The following is a 24,089-nucleotide window of genomic DNA, read 5'->3' as shown; positions in this document are numbered from 1 at the left end:
TCCCTTCTCTTCCCTATCCCACCCCTCCCTCTCCAACCCCTCCTCCTCCCCTGTACTTCAGCATTCACTGAACAAACAATAACCAAGTCTCAAAGCATCAATTCCCATGTTGTAAATATCTAATGGGATTTATTAAGCTCAGACTCAGAAATCCTGTTATGATGATAAGCACCTACTGGAGAATCTCTTGCCTCTATCAAATACAAAGCGTGTCGACTGAAGTTGAAGTATTCGAACTGATCTTCCAAAAACTCTGAACAATGTTTTGCAAATACCACAGCTGCAAACTAAAATATTCATTCCATTTCCTTGCCGCCGTGTAGGAGAATGAATTTCAACTGATTCCTGGTCTCAATTCAGGATTGACAGTAATGTATCCTGGATCCCATGCAGCAAAATAGGGCTAATGATCCTTCACCAATGACTGGTGCCATATTTAGATAGAACATTGGCAGCCATTTAGATCTCTTTTGGCAAACATTAGTTTAAAGTTTATTTATTAGTGTCACAAGTAGGCTTACATTAACACTGCAATTAAGTTACTGTGAAAATCCTTTAGTGGCCACACTCCGGCACCTGTTCGGGTACAATGAGGGAGAATTTAGCATGGCCAATGCACCTAACCAGCACATCTTTCAGACTGTGGGAGGAAACTGGAGCACCCGGAGGAAACTCACACAGACATGGGGAGAACATGCAGACTCCGCACAGACAGTGACCTGAGCCGGGAATCGAACTTGGGTCCCCGGTGCTGTGAGGCAGCAGTACTAACCATCGTGCCACCGTGCCACCCACAACTCTGCAGTTCTCAGGAAGTGTTTGCAAGGGAAATTTGGGATGGGCAATAAAATGGATGGTCCCCATCCCAAGAATAAATATATCTAAAAATATGAGTACATCATCTCGCTGGGCCCCAAGAGATTCAGCCCTCCATGCTCCTGATGTTGAACAATGTAGATAGGTTGATGACTGCACCAAATTTAGAGTTGCTGCCTCAAGATTTGACTTTGCAGTAATCACTAGGGCTCTGGTGCTCTTGAAGTGCTTCAGTGTAACAACGCCACTGGTGTCATTCAGTTTCCTGACACTTCATTTGATCTTTTCTCCAGACCAAATCAGGGTGTGAGCTAAAAGACCTTTTAAAATAAAGAGAGAAGAGAAGAGTTAAAGAACAGTACAGCACAGGAAACAGGCCCTTCAGCCCTCCAAGCCTGTGCCGCTCCTTGGTCCAACTAGACCAATCGTTTGTATCCCTCCATTCCCAGGCTGCTCATGTGACGATCCAGGTAAGTCTTAAACGATGTCAGCGTGCCTGCCTCCACCACCCTACTTGGCAGCGCATTCCAGGCCCCCACCACCTTCTGTGTAAAAAACATCCCTCTAATATCTGAGTTATACTTCGCCCCTCTCACCTTGAGCCCGTGACCCCTCGTGATCGTCACTTCTGATCTGGGAAAAAGTTTCCCACCGTTCACCCTATCTATACCCTTCATAATCTTGTACACCTCTATTAGATCTCCCCTCATTCTCCGTCTTTCCAGGGAGAACAACCCCAGTTTACCCAATCTCTCCTCATAGCTAAGACCCTCCATACCAGGCAACATCCTGGTAAACCTTCTCTGCACTCTCTCTAACGTCTCCACTTGATTTTATCTTCCTTGTCAAAAAAACTGAGAGCTGATTTAGACATCAAACGTTGACATTGTCTCTTTGCAGATGAACTTTCCACATGGGTGTTAAAAGGTGATTACTTGAGATCTGACATTTGATTGAAAACCTTCTCGTCAGCAACTAGTGAACTGATAGCTTGAAGGGAACAAAGTTGGCTTCCCTGAATGTTCCTCTATTGAACTAACAAATTTACACCTGGCAAAATCATAGTCTGGGAAAACATACTAACTTATAGTTGTGGATCACCAGAAAGTTAATACAAATTTCAAAGCCAGAACTTGAGCACGATACAAGCATTTTCAGGAAAATACTGGAAATGAACTGAAAATGCATATCCCCTCACCACCCCCACGCGCCCCCCAACCCGCCAACCACCTCCAGCCCCTCCCCCTCCAACTCCCCCAACACCCCCTCCCCTATATAAGGAACATTTTAAAAATTATTTTGTGGGATATGGGTGTCGCTGGCAAGGCCAGCATTTGTTGCTCATCCCTAATTGTCCTTGAACCGAGTAGCTTACTCGGTCATTTCAGAAGGCAGTTAAGAATCAATCACATTGCTGTGGGTCTAGCGTCATATGTTGGCCAGACCAGAAAAGGACGGCAGATTTCCTTCTCTAAAAGGACATTAGTGAACCTGATGGTCTTTTACAACAATCAACAGTGATTTTGTGGTCATCATTTGACTTTTAATTCCAATTTTTTATTAAATTCAAATTTCCCCAAATTGGTGGGATCCAAACCTGGGTCTGCAGAGCATTAGCTGGGATTACGGATTACTAGTCCAGTGGCAATACCACTACCCCACCACCTTCCCCATGTAAGCATGTAAACATACCATCTTAATGAAAGATGTATTGCTCCATTAGGTGCAATGGTCCTAATAAAAATGTATAATTCAGATCATTTAGTTACACATAAAAGCGAATAAGAATAAACAGTAGTATGGGTGCTCTGCTGACGTGGAGTGGGATGATATTAAATGTAGCACCAATCAGTGATGAACTAGCATTAGGCCCTATTTTCCTGCTTGGAAAACATGAAGACACTACTGCCATTCTCTGATTGAGACTAGAAATCCTTTCTCCTTCAAGGTAGCGGGTAAATTGTCTATCAGCGGGTTTTGATAGCTGCAAGTTATTTTTTAGAATCTTTGGATGATCTGTTCGAATGATTTCTCGCCCTTATCATTAATTCCACACAGATGACAATACTTCAAATTCAAGGCCTGTGCTCTACAGCTAACTATGATGTATCTGAGCTGTCTGGGACTCCTGGGCTCTGTCACTGAGTGCTGCAATGCTGAAAACTATCCCATTCTTCAATATTCACTTTCGCCTCCTTGACAAATAGAGAAAATGTAAAAATGCCTCAAAAATGTTAAAGTTCTCAAAGCGGATTGTCCAGTCCAGAGCACATTGTTGGGAAAAAACTAAAATGATATTTTTGCATCAGGCTATGTCATGCCATTCTGTCCTCCAAAGTTGAAAAAGCATTCCGTAATTATAAATGAAATTTATCTTTATTGCATAAAGTAAAGATGTATTGACAGACAGCAATGTGCTCTGATATATTTCCAGATAACAGTAAAACACCTCCTAGGGCAAGTTTGTGACTTGACCATTGCTTTATCATGAGGTTACTCTTTTCCAGAGGAAGTGAGAGAATCAAAAAGTGAACAATCCTAGCTCATCCTGGCACATGATCGTGCTGTTAAAACAAAACAGATGGAAGAAGATAATCCCTAACCAAGAATAAAAGAACAGAACATGGAATGAAAGACTTAAAAATGAGAGAAATTAATATGTTAGAAATTGAATTAATGAAATCAGAATGCTGCATATTATAACAGAATGTTTCTTCCTGCAGCCATTAGGTTAGTGCACAAGTGATTGATGTTGATGATCAGAAGACAAACAAAAGTAACACATGAGCAGTTAGCACTGCTGCCTCATAGCTTCAGGAACCCAGGTTCAATTCCAGCCTTGGGTCACTGTCTGTGTGGAGTTTTCACATTCGCCCCGTGTCTGCGTGGGTTTCCTCCGGGTGCTCCGGTTTCCTCCCACAGTCCAAAGATGCACGGGTTAGGTGGATTGGCCGTGCTAAATTGCCCCTTAGTGTCCCAAGATGTGTAGGTTAGGTGGATTAGCCATGGTAAACGAGTGGGTTTACAGAGATAGGGCGGGGGGGAAGGGCCTGTGTAAGATACTCTGTCAGCGAGTTGGTGCAGACCCAATGGGCCGAATGGCCTCTTCTGCACTTTAGGGATTCTATGATTCTACATGATTGTGTTCTTGTATGGCTGAGGAAGGAAGAGCCCTTTCATCTGAAAAAAAGACTTTTACAAGGACTGCCAGTTAAAGATGTAAAGAAGATAGAACGTGAACAATGTCGGAATGCTAATTTGTGGTGGCGTGAAATTCTATTTTCCTCTTTCTTGCATCCTTCCTGTTCTAATTTTCCATCTTGCTCTTTTCCTTTGGACTATTTAATGCCATTATTTCATTATTTACAATTGGTAAATAATATATTTTACTAAAAGAAAAGGACAAACTGTCACTAAACTAGTGAGACTCCACGGATGAATGCAGATGTAAGGAAATAATTGAGAGTCAGGCAAGTGGTAAATGTTAAGTAGATAGACACAGAGGAGGACATGTTAACAGAGATTACAAAAGGATTTGGAGCTAAGTTTAAAAAAATATAATTTGGAAAGCAAAGAACAACCATGAGGTCAAATTATCAAGAAACATGAAACAAAATCCTAAAATAACTTGCCAGCATATCATTAAAAAAAGACTGTGATGGGAATAGGACCATTGAAGGAAAGACAGAATAATACCACAGGTAGCAATAGAGATGGCATAATTATTATATAATTATTTCACTTCAGTTTTTCTAAGGAGATGGAACAGATAGGCATGATATTGAATGATGAGATGCGCAATGAGATAATGTTGTTAAAATAACAAGGGGATTTATTGAATAAACGAATCAAACTTTCAAGTATAAAACTCCTGCTCCTGCATTGAAACCATATCTTTTATAAGAATCTATCAAAGAGATTACAGAAACATTACAACACGTAGTTAGTAATTTGTTAGAAAAACCAGTGGTGCCAGAAGACTCGCAGATAGCTAACGTCGTTCCTATATTTAAGAAAGAGAACAGACGTGTCCAGAAAATTAGAAACCACTCAGCTTAATATTGGTGTTCGGTAAAATAATGGAATCACAACTAAAGAATAATATAGAAGAACATCTAGAAATTAAAAAGACAACAATGAATAGTCAGCAAGTATTTCAAAAGGGAAAATCTTGTTCGACCGGGGTTATTGTTTATTTGAGGAGGTAACAGAGAGAACAAATAATGCTAATGCAGTCGATTTAATTTATCTGGATTTGCAAAACTGCCTTTGATAAGATGTCCATAATGGATGAATTAATAAGGTCAGAGAATGTGGAATAAGGGGGAAAGTGGCAGAATGGATTGTTAGCTGGCTCCAAATCAGAAGGCAGAGAGTGGGAATAAAGGGTAGCTATTCAGAATGGCAGAAGGTGGGAAGCGGTGTTCCATAGGATCAGTGCTGGGACCACTGCCATTCACAATTTACAATAATGAGTTGGATTCTGATATCAAAAGCACAATTTCTAAATTTACAGATTATAGCAAATTGTTGCGGGATGGGGTTGATTGTGGAATAGTCAATACTGAGGAGGACTGTAACTAATTACAAGAAGATACTAACAAGTAAACAATTGACAAATTAAGATAAATATAAGGTAATACATGGTGATGGAGAATAAGGGAGGTAATTCGTTACTTGGAAGTTGCAGGTCTAGGTGAGGCAGTGGAATAAAACAATCTTAAAATACAGATACACCAATCAGTAAAAGTTGTGGCACAGGTTAGCAAGGCCATTAAAATATCAGATCAAGTGCCAGGCTTTATTTCCAGAGGGACAAAGTGAAAAAGTGGAGAAATTATACAACAGAGGAACTTAAAATTACATTTTTGATAGAGTGGATAGAGGGAATGTTTCCTCTTGTGAGCCAGAGGCTATCAGTGCAAGATAGTCACCAAGAACTCCATTAGGGAATTTAGAAGAAACATCTTTACCCAGAGTGTGATGAGCATACAGAACTTGCAGCTAAGGGGAATTGTTGAAGTGATTTAAGGGGAAGTTAGAGAAATACTTGAGGGTGATGGGAATGGAGGGTTATTATGAGAGGTTTAGAGAAGGGAAGGTGGGAGGATCATAAACATCTGGATAGATTTGTTGAGCCAAATGGCTTTTTTTCTGTATCATTTTTCCCTATAGAATGTTATCCTATGTAATTCTATATCATGTTCAGAAAATCATAGAATCCCGACAATGCAGATGGAGGCCAATTGGCCATTGAGTCAGTACTGACAACAATCCTACCCAGGCAATTTAGCATAGCCAATCAACCTAACCTGCATATCTTTGGGCAGTGGGAGGAAACTGGAATACCCACGCAGACACAGGGAGAATGTGCAAACTCCACACTGTACCCAAGGCCGGAATTGAACCCAGGTCCCTGGAACTGTGAGGTGCTAACCACTGTGCCACCGTGCTGCCCCACCATTTATCCTATGTAATGCTATACAATGCTATCCTATGTAATGCATTTTAAATATCTAAGTATTTGAGGTACGTGTAAAGATAGTGTCTAATGGAGGGACATAACCAGTAGTGTTAAAACCTGGTTTGCTCCATCCCTTCTGCTGTCAGGGGCTTTACTATCAGCTGTTCCTGACATTGCTGAATAAAGCTGTTCTTAAATGAAATTCCAGGGAGGATAGTGCATTTGAGATCAACTGAAGGGGCAGGATTTTCTGGCCGCACTCGCCCCAAGACCAGAAAATTCCACCTAAGGTCAACCGACCTTTGCATGATCCGTGTCCCGCCCGCTACGGGCGGCACGATGGCACAGTGGTTAGCACTGCTGCTTCACAGCTCCAGGGACCTGGGTTTGAATCCAGCCTCGGGTCACTGTCTATGTGGAGTTTGCACATTCTCCCTGTGTCTGCGTGGGTTTCCTCCGGGTGCTCCGGTTTCCTCCTTCAGTCCAAAGATGTGCGGGTTAGGTTGATTGGCCATGCTAAATTGTCTCTTAGGGCCCGATTTTACCATTTTCATTCTAAGTGCTGAATCTGGGCGTAATACAGATCCGACTTGAGGATCTGCTTTCAGGCGCCCCCATACGCACTCAGCCTGAAAAAAAATCACGGGTTTGAATCACGCTGTGGGCGGGGCTTAGCGCGCCCAAAACGATCGGAGCTCTGAACTGCGCATGCGCAGTTGGGAAAAAAATTTGAAAAAGCGTGCCCGTGTCAGATCGCTCCTGGGCAGCAGAAAGCGGAGAAAGCGGCCCGGGAGTAAAAAGTGGGAGCGATGGTCCCCACAGACATCACTGTCTCCCTTATCAACCCCCCCCACGCTACCAAAGACCGATTGCGACCCCCTGACCCCTTCCCCCCCACCGATCACCCGCAGAGTGGCAGCGGACCCCCCTGTCCCTCCTCCTCCCACCAGAGATCCATCTGTCCCCCCCCCACCAGTGCGCGATCGGGCCTCCCTCCCCCCCACCACCAGAGATACATCTTACCCGCCTCCCTCCTCAGAACGATCTGGCCTCACTCACCCCCCCCCCCTCCCGCGAGAACGATCTGGCCTCACTCACCCCCCCCCCCAGAGAATGTTCTGGCCTCACTCACCGCCCCCCCCACCTCCCCCAGAGAACAATCTGGCCTCACTCACCACCCCCCCCAGACAACGATCAGCCCTCCCCCCCCCGCCACCAGACAACGATCGCCCCCCCCTCCTGAGATACATCCGACCCGCCTTCTCCCCCCCCCTCCCCCCACAAACCAGACAACACTCTGGCCTCCCTCACCTCCCCCCCCCCGCTGCCCCGCAACCAGAGAATGATCTGACCCACCTCCCTCCTCCCCCCCCCCCCCCCCCCCCGCCCCCGCTCCACCACTGATCTGAGTCAGGGAGCTGTTGGAAGCTCTGAACTTGCCCTTCAGCAGCTGGAGCGCCCGATTCAGACTTTTATTCAGCAGGTCCATTTCGGCACGGTTCCATATCGGCGAACGTGGTGGTAAAGGGGGAAATGCTGATAAAGTTGGGCGGGCAGTTCATTAATTCAATTTAAATGCATGCAAATGCATTTAAATCGCTGTTGCGCCCGTTTTGGACACGAATCGAATCGCCACCATTCCCGGGTTTCGGTAAAGCGGCCATTCGCGCGGACGCGGGCACGGATCATGTTAATGGCCTCACACCCGACTTTACCACATTTTCGTGCCAGAAAACAGGCTCGACGCAATGATAAAATCGGGCCCCTAGTGTCAGGGGTACAAGCAGGGTAAATACCCAGGGGATAGGGCCTGGTTGGGATTATTGTCGATGCAGGCTCGATGGGCCGAATGGACACTTTCTGCACTGTAGGGATTTTATGCTATGATTCCCGTGGTGGATGGGATGGTAAAATTTGTGAGAGATTTCTGCCGACTCCAAAGTCGCCTCATGAAAGGGATTTGGAACAACTTGATATCATTTGCTGATTTTTTTTGTGAAACCAGAGTTGTTTGCTGATCCATTTACAGGGTTTATGTTTAAATGGACATTTAGTATTGGGTGAGTTGCAGCTGCGAGAGGTTTCTGGGTTGACCAAAGGCTTGCGGAGGAGATCCCCTCACCTGTTGGTTTGAAAGGTGCCAAATGTTTGTCAGAACTCTGATCCTTCCCTCAGTCCCAGCCGGATAACACTCACTCCCAGCCCTTCAACACTGACCCCCTCAATACTCGCTCCCAGACCCCCGGCACCCGCCACCCCAACCCCCCGGCACAAGCCCCTCCAGAGCCCTGGCACTCACCCACCCCAGCCCCCTAGCACCCACCCCCCCCCCCCCCCCCGAGAGCCCCGGCACTCGCCCCCACAGCCCTCCGGCACCCGCTCCCCGGCACCCACGCCCCCAAACCCCTGGCACCCGCCCCCCCAGACCCCCGACACCCGCCCCCCCAGACCCCCGGCACCCGCCCCCCCAGACCCCCGGCAATCACCCCCCGGACCCGCGGTACCCGCCCCCCCAGGCCCCAAGCACCCGCCCCCCAGACCCCTGGCACCCGCCCCCCAGCCCCGCCGCACTCACCACCTCAGCCCCGCCGCACTCACCACCTCAGCCCCGCCGCACTCGCCCCCCAGCCCCGCTGCACTCGCCCCCCCAGCCCCGCTGCACTCGCCCCCCCAGCCCCGCCGCACTTGCCCCCCCAGCCCCGCCGCACTCACCCCCAGCCCCGCCGCACTCGCCCCCCAGCCACGCCACACTCGCCCCCCCAGCACTCCCCCCCCCCCCACCCAGCCCCACCACACTCGCCCCCCGGCCCCGCTGCACTCGCCCCCCAGCCCCGCCGCACTCGCACCCCCAGCCCCGCCGCACTCACCCCCAGCCCCGCCGCACTCACCCCCCAGCCACGCCGCACTCGCCCCCCCAGCCCTGCCACATTTACCCCCCCAGCCCCGCTGCACTCGCCCCCCCAGCCCCACTGCACTCGCCCCCCAGCACTCGCCCCCCAGCCCCGCTGCACTCACCCCCCAGCCCAGCCGCACTCGTCCCCCAGCCCCGCCGCACTCACCCCCCAGCCCCGCCGCACTCACCCCCCAGCCCCGTGGCACTCACCCCCCAGCCCCGCCGCACTCACCCCCCAGCCCCGCGGCACTCACCCCCCAGCCCCGCCGCACTCACCCCCCAGCCCCGCCGCACTCGCCCCCCAGCCCCGCGGCACTCACCCCCCAGCCCCGCGACACTCACCCCCAGCCCCCCGACACACCCCCAGCCCTGCGACACACCCCCAGCCCCGCGACACTCACCCCCAGCCCCACGACACTCACCCCCAGCCCCGCGACACTCACCCCCAGCCCCGCGACACACCCCCAGCCCCGCGACACTCACCCCCAGCCCCGCGACACTCACCCCCAGCCCCACGACACACCCCCAGCCCCTCGACACTCACCCCCAGCCCCAACAACACGCACTCCCAGCTCCGCAACACTCACTCCCGCAAAACGCACTCCCTTTAACATTCGGATTATAGAGTATCATTTTGATTTTAAACACACGCCATATCTAAATGCAGACGTTGTTTTAGTTTTTCCACCCAGAATGTCGTTGATTTATATTTAATTGGACAGACTAAAGCGAAAAATTCACACACGGGATTAGGTTTTAATAGTTACAGTTCCTTTTCTATTCTTGAAGAGAGCAAGGACGGTGGGGAACCAGGTTGAAAGAGGCAGGACGTGGAATTGTGCGAATCTTGAACTGTTTCCTCCAGTCTCCAGTGGCTGAGAATCCAAATAAAGCCGTCCACCGTGTAACTCAGACTGGAGAAAGGGTCTGTTTATTGAGGGGCTGATTGTCCAGTGTCCGACTAGTCGATTAGAATTGAACAGCGCGGTGAGAAGTTTAACCCGGATCAGAAACGGGCTTGTGGAGTACAGTCTGCCGAAGGTATCTAACCTGTGTACAGCGACCCTGTAGTGCTGCTACTGATCTCCTCTACAACTGAACAGCCAAGTTCCAAAGCCCCAGTCAGCTTCCCTCTCTGTCTGGGGGGGGGAGAGGTTATGGTGCGAGTGTGTTCCTGGAACATTATTCTCCGATTGTGTGCCTCTGCAAGGATTTGGAGTCACAAAGCGAATTGGGAGCGAAATAAAACCTGCAAGTGTTAACTCTTATTCAGAAATTGGGACAGATTATCGATGTTTCAAATAAAGTCTGAGGAGGGTGCAAAATCAGTTAAGAATTAAAGTGAGACATTGCATTTTGCAATAAAACGTGTCTCCGTGCTTGGGCTATTTCTCTCCACTCTGTTCATTTTAGCTTTCAGCACTGTGCAGATGGGAGAGCATGGGGACCGGGAGGAAGTTGTGTTGTCTTACCCAAGGTGGAAAACAACCAAAAGAGAAAATGTTGGAAAATCTCAGCAGGTCTGGCAGCATCTGTAAAACATTAAGCTGCCTGCTCACTCAAAGCGTTGGAACTGAGCAGTGGGGCATTGCAATGGTTTGCTGCTTCTCGCTGCGGTGAGTGACTTACCACCATGACGAGTAGACTGGGGCTGCCAGCCACACTGCGACCACAAACAGGGACAGGCAGAGCCCCCGGAGCACGGGGCTCATATTAAAAGGTTTGAATCCGGATCCGGGCCAGATCGCACATGGTCTGTAGAAGCTGTTCCATCGATCCACACTCTCTTTGAGATTGCCAATGGCCAGGACCTATGGGGGAGCAAGTGAGTGAGTGCCTCCCTCTTCAAACGCTCCTGGATTCTGGCTCTAACAGTTCACCAGACCTGGAATCGGAGCGAATCCTGTTCCATGGACATTGCGGACATTCCCTGGAAACTTTGCCAACAGGAACATTTTGCAAAGCTTCGGTCCAAATCACAGATGCTGTGCTCCCATGTGCTTGCTGCTGGATATTGCAATGACTTTTTGGAAGCAGATATCGGCCGCCTTCAGTCTTGTGGTCTCTGGCGGGGTGGGACAAGCATGTTCCTGATGGATGAAGGTTAGAGGTGAAATTATTTAGCAGCAGCCAAAAAAAGGAAACCCTAATCCAAGGCGTCAGTAGTTCATCATTCTCATAGGAGGGACCAATTCCGTCAGCCTTCAGCTAGACTGGATCTTCCAGCTAGACAGAGCACACCACATTAACCCTTTCAAACTAAAGCAAGGAGTTCGGGCTCAATGATATACTGAAGACACTGGTCGGAATGTAATCGGGAAAATGGGATTGAGACGAAATCTGATTGTGCGCGATAAAACTGCAATACACTGTTACACATTGTCAGTGCCTCTGCTGCCGTGTTTTATAAGGAGCTCACTCTCCAGCCTTTGATCTGAATAAAGGCTCGGATTATGTTCTATCATGCGGATTACATCGTGTCCTTACAGTTACCGAGAAAATGTGGAGTTTGAATTCACCGAGGTCTCTAAATCCCGAAATGAGAGAAAGTTCCATGGGTCTACACAAGAATTGAATTCTTAAACCAGATATATGTAGCGGAGGAAGCTAGCAAGTCATTAATTGCCCGTCCTTTCAATACTGGAGTTATTATTATTGATCTTTCAGAGATAGAGGGAGGAGGGGTTTTTTTTTGGTAATACAGCCTGTCGGTGCTGTGTTTGTCAACTCCTTTGACCTTGAAGAATATCCTGAGGTTTTGTCACAACTCATTAGATCAGTCTTTGATCTCGGTTCTGGAGTGAATGGACAACATTAAGGTTGTGAGAATGCGGTTGTGTGGTGCTGAAGGGAGGGTCGGGGGGAGAGAGGGATAGATAGGTCAATTGTCAGATCCTGATGATGGTTAATCAGTGTCCACTTATTTCCAATCTAAACCTGCAGAGTAGATGCTGTAATCAGCAATGTGACAGTATTAATCCATTACCACCCACAAACACTCGCAGGTCAATGTGAGGCAACATCCTAGTGTTAACAAGTACTGCAACATCAGAAAGCTTTATTTCATTGCACTTCTCTACACCTATCGCTAACTGCAACACTACATTCTGCCCCTCTCCTTTCCTCCTCCCCATGTACTCTATGAACCATATGTTTTGTCTATATAGCACGCAAGAAACAATACGTAAATTTTTAAAGTTAAGTTTATTTATTTGTCACAAGTAGGCTTACATTAACACTGCAATGAAGTTACTGTGAAAATCCCCTCGTCGCCACATTACGGCACCTGTTTGGGTACACTGAGGGATAATTTAGCATGGCGGATGCATCTAACCAGCATGTCTTTCGGACAGTGGGAGGAAACCGGAGCACCCGGAGGAAACCCACACAGACACGGGGGGAACGTGCAAACTCCACACAGTGATCCAAGCTGGGAATTGAACTCAGGTCCCTGGCACTGTGAAGCAACTGTGAAGTCACTGTGCCAGCATGCCGCCTCCACTGTACCCCAGCACATGTGACAATAATAAATCAAACCAACTTGTATAAAATCCCAAGTTGTTTTAGCCAGAATGTTAGATTAGATTAGTATTTATTTGTGAGCTGATATCGCTCCTCTCATTTCCCACAGATGTCATTTTATGATCGCCCATTTAGCACTGATATCATTAGTGAATCTCTTCTGTTGATATTGGAGCTTCCATGCAATCAATTCCACATTCAAGTGTATTAACATCACCAGGAGGCTGTGGAACCAGCAAGAAAACAGGAGAAATGTGGACATTCTGGGTGTTGCTACAGTTCAGATGTTTTATTTGGATTAATAGTTTCCCATCTGGAACGATGGAATAAAATTCTGGGCATTCTTTTCACAAGGAAATCAACATAACATGAGGCACAAGTTATTTCTGAATCAAGCTGCTAAGTTATGTTAAAATAAGCAAAATACAGCCAATCTGGAATCTGAAACAGGGGAGAGGATTGCTGGAAAATCTCAGCAAGTCTGGCAGGCTGAAAGGCGTGCTGGTTAGGTGGATTGGTTATGCTAAATTCTCCCTCAGTGTACCGAACAGGCGCCACAGTGTGGCGATTAGGGGATTTTCACAGTAACTTCATTGCAGTGTTGGTGTAAGCCTACTTGTGACACTAATTCATAAACTTTAAACAATATCTGTAAGGTGAGAATTGGCCTGTAATTCTCCGGCTGCCAGTGAGAATGGAGAATTTGGCACTCAGCCAAGTCTCCATTCAGTGCAGCGGGACCGGAGAATCCCAGTTGCGGGCGGGGTCAGAGAATCCGGCATTTCGAGTCCTTTTGGCTCTTTGTCAGAACTGTTTTGTTGTTGGATGGTACAGGCCGATAGGCAAAACCAAATCAGTTAAAACGCTAAAATTCAATCAGATAAATGATGTGTGCATGGAGTTGCCAAGGATTTTATTCTATATCCATTACTGAAATTTAAGAATGAATAAACACAGTCTCTGGCCAGTTGCGTTTTCGTGACTCTCCGACCAATTCTAAATGTCGTCCGGTTTCTTTAGCACTCTGGTATCTTCTCTGTAAGATTTAACTATAATATTTGTATGTACTGGTTCAGAATGAACTCCGACACTCCATAATTTGTACATATGCACAATCTATAAGGCATCCCAATGATATTTTAAAATAGGAGCTAGAATAGGTGGACTTTAATTAATCTTAATTTTCCTAGAAACCGCTTTTTAAAAAGAAACTGAATTTACAATTTCCCACGATTGAACTAAGGTAGAATAATATAATTCCAGGAAGGTCCAACACCAGTCTTTAGATCACTTACCGTTATCAAATAATTCATGTAATGTTACTAAAGTTGATCATCAACCTGCAGGAATAAATCTATAAGATTCAAGATCACTGTCACCATTCGCGGTCCAAAGAATAGCAAAATCTAGCCTTCCCTTTTACAATCAGCGAGGGGGCTTCACATTATCAAATATCTGCAGCCGCCTTCACAATAATTCCATCAGATTTTTCACTTGGAAATGTGATATCGCATTAATATCATTCAGTAAAAGACGTGCATCCAAGGAAAGGGAACTAATAGCTCGGAGACACGTTAGTTTGCTCCGAATTCAATAAAGTTTAGCATTTTCCCTGCAACAACCCAGGTAAAGTTTCCCGCTAAAATTGACAGCATTCAACGTTTCAATAATAGATACATGGATAAGGTTAAGCTCGCGTTACCGTGTTGATTCAGGAGTCATGTTGTTGGGACATGCAGTTATGTATGTTCCTTGTCTGGTTACAGTTATTCATCTGCACATTTATGTTTGACAAATGGTCATATTTGTTCCATGGACACTTTCAGAATCTTTTCCTAGTTTTCTTAAAAAGAAAACACACGGACCTGATGGCTGCAAAGGCTGTTTTATCCAGTAGCCTGCAGCAGTCAGCAATTTCTCTTTGATAATTACCCATGAGAATATATTTCCCCAGACGGATGAGTGAACTCTGCAGTTCTGTTGATCAGGAATGAACTTCAGCGACAGCAACATGAATGTTCCAACTTTTAAAGAGACCTGTCAGATGGCAATTGGAATAGACTTGTGCGCGCCAATAATTGAATTCCAGCCTGATTTATTCTATCCGATTGAGATCATTTGAACCGGGATTTGAACCGGGATTTTACCGCCACGCCCGCCCCTGAATTGGGGACGGAATTCCCCGTTGGCCTCGGGCGGGATTTTAAGAGCCTCGCCCGAGCGAGGTCGTAAAATATATTGATGCAAAGATCAGCACAGATGAATGGCCTGATAGTTTTCGAGTAGAGAATATATTCCGCATAATATTTTAACCCCTAGCTGTATAACATTTCTGTTATGTAATGTTACGTGGGGAACCTCTTATTTGAAGTACATAACTTCACACTATTTCATATACAAAGCTGTCAAAACGCACAAGTTATGCATCAAATTTCTGTTACCCCATCAGCAGGAAGGAATCGAATTATCTCGGACGCTGTGCTTCGTTCAAACTACCCTCCCAATTTCAGCAATTTGTCCATTCTCAGTGGCCTGGGTTCTCGTTACCATGAAACTAACTTTTCTTTCGTAACATCTGCCGACAACCAAACGTGACAGCGCAGACAGCGTTAAACACTTACACAAACCAGGGATTACTTGATAATGGTTTTTTTTTAAATTGAAGATGCTCTCAGTTATTTAAGTGGAATACAAGCAGATTCTGATCGCAAATGAACGTGTTGTTATATATCTGGGACTGGGTGCAGTGAGTGAGAAAACTCCCGGTTAGATTTGCTCGCCACCAATGTATGGTTTGTGATTAAGCCGCGCCGCAGACTTGCAACATCTCCCGACATCTCCCTGGCGATCTCTTAACAACTCGTGGCGATTAAATAAACGAAAATGTCGGGACAAAAACGTCAAACTCCCCCCCCCCCCCCCCCAATTGCTGCAAATGTCGCCACGCATTTCTGATGGAAATGTCGAGCATTGGAATAATGAAGGATTTACTCTTAAGGGTGAGCCGAGTGTGAATTCTGATCCTCTGACACTTTGACAAGTGAGGCTACACTTGAAGTGATCATGCCGATAGCAGATTCCACACGAAAATACTGAACAGCGAATTGTTTAAAAAAACAAGTCTCGGTTGAGATATCTTGCAAACCGCGCTAAAGAACAGAATCAAATCCAGCCCAAACTAATTTGAAAAGATCATTGTCCTGTCAGTTGTAAAGTTTGCTATATATAAATATCTCCCAATCACTCAAATCGCTTTATCTGCAACGCCAGTTGTATTCTCTGTAGATTTATGCCACTTATACATTCCCGTTGGGTTATTTAATTTCCACCCGTAATTCCGCTAAATTGACGAGGAGTCAGTTTTAACAAGACGTACCTACATGACAATGTGGGGACTGTGTACCAGGGCATTAATGTGGAGACTGTGTACCAGGGCATTAATGTGGGGATTGTGTACCAGGGCATTAATGTGGGGACTGTGTACCAGGGCATTAATGTGGAGACTGTGTACCAGGGCATTAATGTGGGGACCGTGTACCAGGGCATTAATGTGGGGACTGTGTACCAGGGCATTAACACTGAGGGCTGGGGTGGGCTTTACTTACAAATAGGTCCCAGGACATTGTAACATTTCCTGTCGCCAATCGAAATGGAACATCCGAAAGAATCTAACACATTCAAACCATTGAAACAATCATTTATTACGTGGTTGCAAGAAGCAAAAGCCAATAACAATGACGCGAGTAAGTTACTGGGATGTTACACAAGTTACAGCATGCAGTGAATTAAACAGGTGGATAAAATACTGACAGAAATCTACTCAACATTAAACGCTGCCAGAAAAGCGGACAGTTCTTGTGGTTGGTTTCATCTTCAGCGGCGAACCAGTCATTTAGCGGATTTGATCAGATTAAAAGGCAGGAGAAAGTACTTGTCAAGAACTCCCCTCGGTAAAGGATTAAAAGCGTTAAACCTTATTAAGTATTTGGTCCTGTCAGGAACAAACCAGGTCGATGCCAAACACTGGGCCAACTGAGGACATTTCAAGCCCCCAGTTTCCAAGAAGAATCATATTCACATTCTGTTTCTCTCTCCACAGATGCTGCCAAACCTGTCGAGTTTTTCCAACGTTCCTATTTTTACTTCAGATCTCGATGTGGAGATGCCGGTGTTGGATTGGGGTGGGCACAGTAATAAATCTCACAGCACCAGGTTAAAGTCCAACAGGTTTATTTGGAATCACGAGCTTTCGGAGCGCAGCTCCCCTGTTGAACTTTAACCTGTTGTGAGACATCTTACCTGTACTTCAGATCGCAGCAGTGAAGTGCTTAATGGAAAGATGTGATGCTATCCACAAGCTTACCTGAAGCTTCATTGGAATAGGTGGAAGAGGCAGAGGAGAGCGAGGTCAGAGTGAGAATGAGGAGAAGATTTAACAGGCAACTGGAACCTGAGAATTGCAGGAGCTCAGTGAGCACAAGGCGTTCTGAAACGTGGTCAGCCAATCTGCGTTTGGTCTGGCCAATGGAGAGGAGATTGTTGCAGGAACAGAGTACACAGTATAATAAATTAAAAATACAAGTAAACCGTTGTTTCACCTATGAGTGTTTGGGGCTTTGAATGGTGAGAAGGGTGGTGGTGATGAAAGGTTAATTGTTGTCCTTCGCTTGCAAAGGATGGTGCTGTGGGAAGGTTGGGGGATGGCTACTGGAGGTGACTGTGGAACATAGCAGGGTGTCACAGAGGGAACAGTTCCTTTGGGAACAATGTAAAGGAAGGGGAAGTGATGGCATCGTGCTGGAGGTGGTTGAAATCGAGACACGATCTGTTGAATATGGAGGTTGGTGAGGTGGAAGATGAGGATAAGGAGAACCCTGTCGAGGCTCTGGGAGAGGTAGGGATGAGAAAAGAGAAATGGAACAGATACACTAAGACCCTGTTATGATGAGTGGGGGATCCTCTATTGAGGAAAAAAAGGACACATGTTGGAAGTTCTAGTACAGAAGATGGCATCATTAGGATACAAAATACTGAAGAAATGGAAAGAGTCCTTACAAGAAGTGGGGATGGAGGAAGTGTCATCAAGGTGGTTGTGGGAATTAGTGATCTTGCAGTGGATATATTGGGGGAGATGGTGGCATTGTGGCAATGGACTAATAATCTAGAGGCCCAGACTAATGATCTGGAGCTGCAGGTTCAGATCCCACCATGGTAGCTGGCAACATTTAAATTCAAATCATAAAATCTGGAATATAAAGCTAGTCTAAAAATAGTGACCATGAAAATTGAAAAATGATTGTTGTAGAAACCCATCTGATTTATTGAATCCTTTAGGGAAGAAATCTGTCACCCTTACCTGGTCTGGTCTACATGTGTCTCCAGACCCATAGCAATGTGAACAAAGAAAATTACAGCACAGGAACAGGCCCTTCGGCCCTCCAAGCCTGCACCGATCATACTGCCTGACTTAGCTAAAACCCCTTACACTTCCTGGGACCATATCCCTCTATTCCCATCCTATTCATGTATTTGTCAAGACGCCCCTTAAAAGTCACGACCATATCCGCTTCCATTACCTTCCCCGGCAATGACATCCAGGCACACACCACCCTCTGTAAAATACCTGCCTCGTACATCTCCTTTAAACCTTGCCCCTTAAACCTGTGCCCCCTAGTAATTGACTCTTCCACTCTGGGAAAAAGCTTCTGACTATCCACTCTGTCCATGCCCCTCAATCTTGTAGAGTTCTATCATATGGTTGACTCTTAGCTGTCCTCGAAATGGCCTAAGCCACTCTGGTCAAGGAGAATTAAGGATGAGAATGCTGATATTGCCAGCAACCCCCACATTCCACAAAAGGATAAAGAAAATGTTCCATACCATGTCCTCTGATATGGTGACAAGGTCAAGGAAGGGAATGTAATAATCAGCAATAGAAGACAAGGCAACGGTGGAAAGGAGGGGCACTACATCTTTGACCCTTGCTGGGTTATACTTTTCTGAAAATATTTGTTTCAAGACTGGTCAAATACCTATGGAATGAGGGGGGATGTGGTAATACCAATGCAAAGTTAGCTGAGTGACAGAAAACAGGAGGGGTGAATAGTTGTTTCTCCAAACTGAAGTAAGGCATATAGTGAGGTTCCCCAGAAATCAGCACTCTGAACAGTGCTCTTCTTGATATGTATGAGTGACCTAGATGTTGCAGATATCACAAAACTTGTTCGTGTTGTTAACTGAGGAGGATATAAATAGACTTCAAGAGAGCTGGTGGAAAAGATGGACACATACCAGATAAAATTTAATGCAGGAAATGTACAGTGGTATATTTCAGGAGGAAGTATGAGATGGAATACAAAATAAAATGTACAATCCTAAAGGAGGTACAAGATCGAGGCAGGGACGGGTATATATTTGCACAAATCATTGAAGTTGGCAGGATGACAGGTTGAAAAAATTGTTCAAACACTTACCGGCTTTATAAATAGAGGCACAGGGTGCGTAAGTTATGAACATTTATACAATACTGGTTGAGCCTCAAAAGGAGCATTGTGGTCTATTCTGGGCACCACATTTTAGGGCAAATGTGAACGATTTAGAGAGGGTGCAGAAAAGATTTACAAGAACGGTTCCAATTATGAGGAACTTCAGTTACTTGGTAGAGCTGGAGTTATTCTCCTTATAGAAGTTTAATAGTGGTGTGCAAAATAGTGAGGAGTCTAGACAGAGCAGATAGAAATAAATTTATCTCATCAGCTGAAAGGGTCAAGAACCAAACAACATTGGTTTATGATTAGGAAAAGAACCAAAAGCAACATGAGCAAATACTTTTTAAATAAAGTGGTTAGAATCTGGAATGTACAACCTGAGTGTAAAGTAGGTGAGCTACATAAATTCAACTGTCAAAAGGAATTGGATAATTATCTGCAGAGAAAGAAAATTGCAGGAAAGGGTAGGGCACCTGGGACTACCTGAGTTGCAGAGAGCTGGTCTCCTCCAATGCTGTGCCTATTCTAGGATCCATGCTTGGTCATATGGTAGTCAAATAACCCTCAAGAGTTCAGTGTTTAGCCCTGCTCCTTATCTGTTACATTTCTCAATCGGAGAATTAGGGTGTCTGATGTGGTACAAATAAAGTTTTGAAAAAAACAATTAACTTCTAACCACATGGCTTGATGTGTGGTGAACAATAATTCAATTCTTTTGCTTACTGGTAAATCATTTAATACTTTAATCACTCCAATAAGTTTAACAATGCAGTATCTGGCTGCTGCAAAATTGAATGCTGAGTTTCAGGAAACCTCAAACACACAAAACAAATCACCAAGCCTGTGTTGTATATTGAAATAGTTGCATGATTGTTTTGAGCTGATCACATAATTTGATAATGTCATTAGGGTGTTTCACAGGCTATTGTTTAGTTGCATTTTCTACCCTATACTCTGTACAGGCAAGAGAATAAATTTGTTAGTCTGAATCTACGTGTGTAAACCACGCCACAACCCCTAGCATAGTTAGGACATTACAGCCTGTGATATTTGAACATGTTTGCAATTATTTATTAATATCAATATAACAGTGAAATACATCTTGTGGTGCAGTGGGGAGCATCCCCGCCTCGGAGTCAGAAGCTTCAGGTTCAAGTCCAACCCCAGCACTTGATGGCCAAGGGAGGTGTGTTCACAATGCAACCAAACAGGTATCAACTTGTAAATCCTTCCAACAAAAGCCAGTGTCAGGCGTGGGAGTGGGAGAGATTATTGGTCAGCCATGTGATGGAAAGAAATTGGAACTTCGATCATCATTAGCCATAGTTTCAGGCTACAACATGCTAGTAGAAATGTATATTGCCACAGCAACTCGCACTCCTGAGGACTGCTGGGCTCAGTTGATCTCCGTCCCTGCTGGGGTGGATTTAGGACCTGCTTCTTTGGCCTACCCGAGGTGGACTTGACCTTGGGCAGAAAACTCAAGAAAAGTGAAATCAGCTTTAATATTCTACATCCAAAAATATCTTTGATGGCCAAAATAAAAAACTTCAAATGGACCTGAATGGGTGTTTTTCCCTTGTACAGTGGAAGAAATCTTTCAGAAAGTCCTTATGTAATTCAATCTTACATAGGTGGAGTAAAAACATAATTCTCATGCTTATAATCTACCCCACTGGACCGAATAGTTCCAACAGTTAGAAAAAAACCGAATTAGGTGCTGACATTTTTACAACCTAATGTACATCTTGTAACATCATGCATTAAATTTGATATTCCAGCAATAAGTATTTATTGACCATGCACCAAACTATCAGGTTAACGATCCATTCATTCTATTATTTAATTGGTTTTCAAACTCAGTCCCCAGACACTAGGATGCCTGCAGGGTGACCAGAAATCTGTCAGCCCATCATCAAACTTACTATTGAATTACCAGTACATAATTTTTGCAGCTTCTATTTCTAATAAAACATTTTCTGAATGACAACAGTTTTCTTTTGGATGGCCGAGATTGTCCTGACGTCCAAATGGAATACAAAGTCCTAGGAGTGTCTCGATTTTTGCAGTGGGCTCACAGAAGAAAAATTTGAAAACCTCTGATGTAAGATAATACATCATGCATACTCAGATGTTTTAGGCAAGAACAATGTGGTAATCAGAGTTATAGCAATATTCACAACAATGCTTTCATCCCATGGATACTACTGCAATAACTACTCAAGTGTTCTTTTAAACTGTACTCAACTCAAACTAAGGACAAAAAAATACAAAATGCTGGAAAATCTCAGCGAGTCGGACAGCATCTGTGGAGAGAGGATGGAGCCAACATTTCAAGTCTGGAAGACCCTTCATCAGAGATTTGAAACCAGTCTCCAGACAAGGCATTGGCTCTATTCTCTCTCCACAGATGCTGTCAGACCTGCTGAGATTTTCCAGCAATTTCTGCTTTTGTTTCAGATTCCAGCATCTGCATAATTTGCTTTCTTCAAACCAAGGATTTTTGGTTATTGAAAAATACAAGCACTGTTCTTTCCTTGGTCATCAGACTGATGCTAAAAATCCAAAATCTTTTCAATAAATAAAACAAAGAGCCAAAAATAAAACTTTAATTCCAGCTTAATTTCTCAGAACACGTAGTTTTATGAGGAAAAAAATAAATCCAGTTCCAAATAGGCCAATCGCTACTTTCTTCAGGAAGTGATTGTGATGAAAGTAACGATGAGATGGTGGCATGCGACTGGGAGCTCGCTCGTGGTTACTCTGCAACTAAAATGGAAAAACGTGATTGTATGGTGTTTTAAAAATTGTTCAGATGCAATCCTTTTTGAATACACCTGAAGGCCAAGTTTAAAATCAAATCAGCATGAGTTATAGGATGTAGATCAATCTTTGAAGTATTTTTCTATTAGATTCATTTCATAAATGTTGTTTGATCCCTGTAGAGACCAATAACTTTTAAAAGGAGATTTGAACTTTCAATTACTAGCTGAAAGACTGACACTACAAATATTTCATGTTTTAAAACTTTTACTCTAATGAGTGACTAAAAAACAGTATCGACTAAACTTGTACTTTAACTATAGAGGGGAATATTCCTCCTCTATCACATATCACACTCCTCGCAAAATTATAGTCCTCCCAGCCAATAATCACAGTTACTCCAGGTTCCAATGGTTTCCTATATTTCCAGTATCTCTGAGCAGTAACTTAAAGTTTAAGGTTTATTTATGTGTCATTAGTAGGCTTACATCAACACCGCAATGAAGTTACTGTGAAAATCCCCTCACTGCGACCTTCCGGTGCCTGTTTGGGTACACTGAGGAAGAATTTAGCATGGCCAATGCACCTAACCAGCATGTCTTTCGGACTGTGGGAGGAGCACCCGGAAGAAAAAAAAACAGACACAGGGAGAATGTGCAAACTCCACACAGACTGTGACCCAAGCCTGGAATCGAATCCAGGTCACTGGTGCTGTGAGGCAGCAGTGCTAACCACTGTGCCGTATACTTCGAGCGACCATCTCCAGACACCTTCCTCAGTTTTTGGAGAATTTCTTAAATGCACTGTCAACAGTAACCAATGTTCCAATGATTCTTCTGCCCCCAATACCAGGACAAATCTCTTGGAATCGTTAAATGATTGCAGGATGCATCTCCCAGAACAGACTCTCTCCCACATTCGGCTGCGATGGTTCACAAAACCATGCAGCCTCTCCTCTCTGCTGACCAGACAGAATCTGCAGTCTGAGATATTGGGCAGCATGGTGGCACAGTGGTTAGCACAGCTGCCTCACAGCACCAGGGACCCGAGTTCAATTCTGGCCTTGGGTGAATGTGTGGAGTTTGCATGTTCTCCCCGTGTCTGCATGGGTTTCCCCCAAGTGCTCCTGTTTCCTCCCACACTCCAAAGATGCACAGGTTAGGTCATGCTAAATTGACCATTAGTGTTAGGAAGATTAACAGGGTAAATACGTGGGGTTATGGGGATTGGGCCTGGATGGGATTGTTGTCTGTGCAGTCTCGATGGGCCGAATGGCCACCTTCTGTACTGTAGGGATTCTATGCTTGTTTTATAGGGAAATCTGTAAATAGGATCTCAAAAGTGGCATCTTTTGCCCTCTCCCTTGCACCTATTAGCTATTCTTGACCACAATTCATTTTCATTTTACAAGTAAATTGACAGTTAAAGTACAACTGTTCACAACCCAATATCTACAACATCTTTATGGGACTTTTGTGAGACCAGAGTGTACTCAGTGTAAACTTAGATACTGCTGCCACTCTTTCCAAAGCATAAATATCTTGAATCTCAGCCTTTCTTTATTTTCCTACAATCAAACCACCCAGGCTTGCCAGGCAGACTGCAGAACAGGTCACATAATCCCCTTCATTTGCCATAAATTTAAAGCTACAGTCCAAAAATATAATCATCTTATTCCCATAATTGAAACACGTTATTGCAGTATCATAAATGTTTCATATACTCATTTGCTGATTCATAAAGTGCACTAAAAATAAATATGTCACGAGGCTATGCCCTTTAGTTTTGAAAATATGATTTTTCAACTGATTGGAACATTTACAATTTAAACTGAGACAGAAAAAACTCCTAAAACATATAAGGCCACGTCCTAAGGGGAAGATGTGAAACATACAAAATCCTCAGGGGAGTGTGAGGAGAGGGGCATTTCCTATAATTCAGACACCCATCGAAACGTGCAACAGTCTGAGATTAAAAATGTAAAATACTGAATATTGAAACAATGGCTGCCACAGGTAGACCCACCTAGAACCTCTTGGAAATACACAATTGGTGACTTATTTCAAGGCAAGGTTGCCACCACTAGAGAGAGATTGCAAGTGACACAAGTTTAGGAAAAGTTATCACACATATTTCCAGATTG

The 24,089-nt window shown here is 44.8% G+C and overlaps 1 protein-coding gene across 2 annotated transcripts in view; it reads right to left on the bottom strand.

Moving 5' to 3' along the window:
• Window positions 1–21,660: 21,660 nt before the first annotated feature.
• Window positions 21,661–24,089, bottom strand: part of asz1 (ankyrin repeat, SAM and basic leucine zipper domain containing 1) — a 76,358-nt gene continuing 73,929 nt past the window's right edge. For both annotated transcript variants that reach the window (XM_078221165.1, XM_078221166.1), the window contains one exon: window positions 21,661–21,952. In XM_078221165.1, coding sequence (XP_078077291.1) covers window positions 21,803–21,952 — 150 coding nt within the window. In that variant the 3' untranslated portion in view covers window positions 21,661–21,802. The remainder of the gene's footprint in view (window positions 21,953–24,089) is intronic.

Source organism: Mustelus asterias, chromosome 9 (assembly GCF_964213995.1).
Source record: "Mustelus asterias chromosome 9, sMusAst1.hap1.1, whole genome shotgun sequence".
Lineage (NCBI taxonomy): Eukaryota > Metazoa > Chordata > Chondrichthyes > Carcharhiniformes > Triakidae > Mustelus > Mustelus asterias.
The sequence above is the reverse complement of the archived record's forward strand: the minus strand, read 5'-3'. Positions and strand labels throughout refer to the sequence as shown.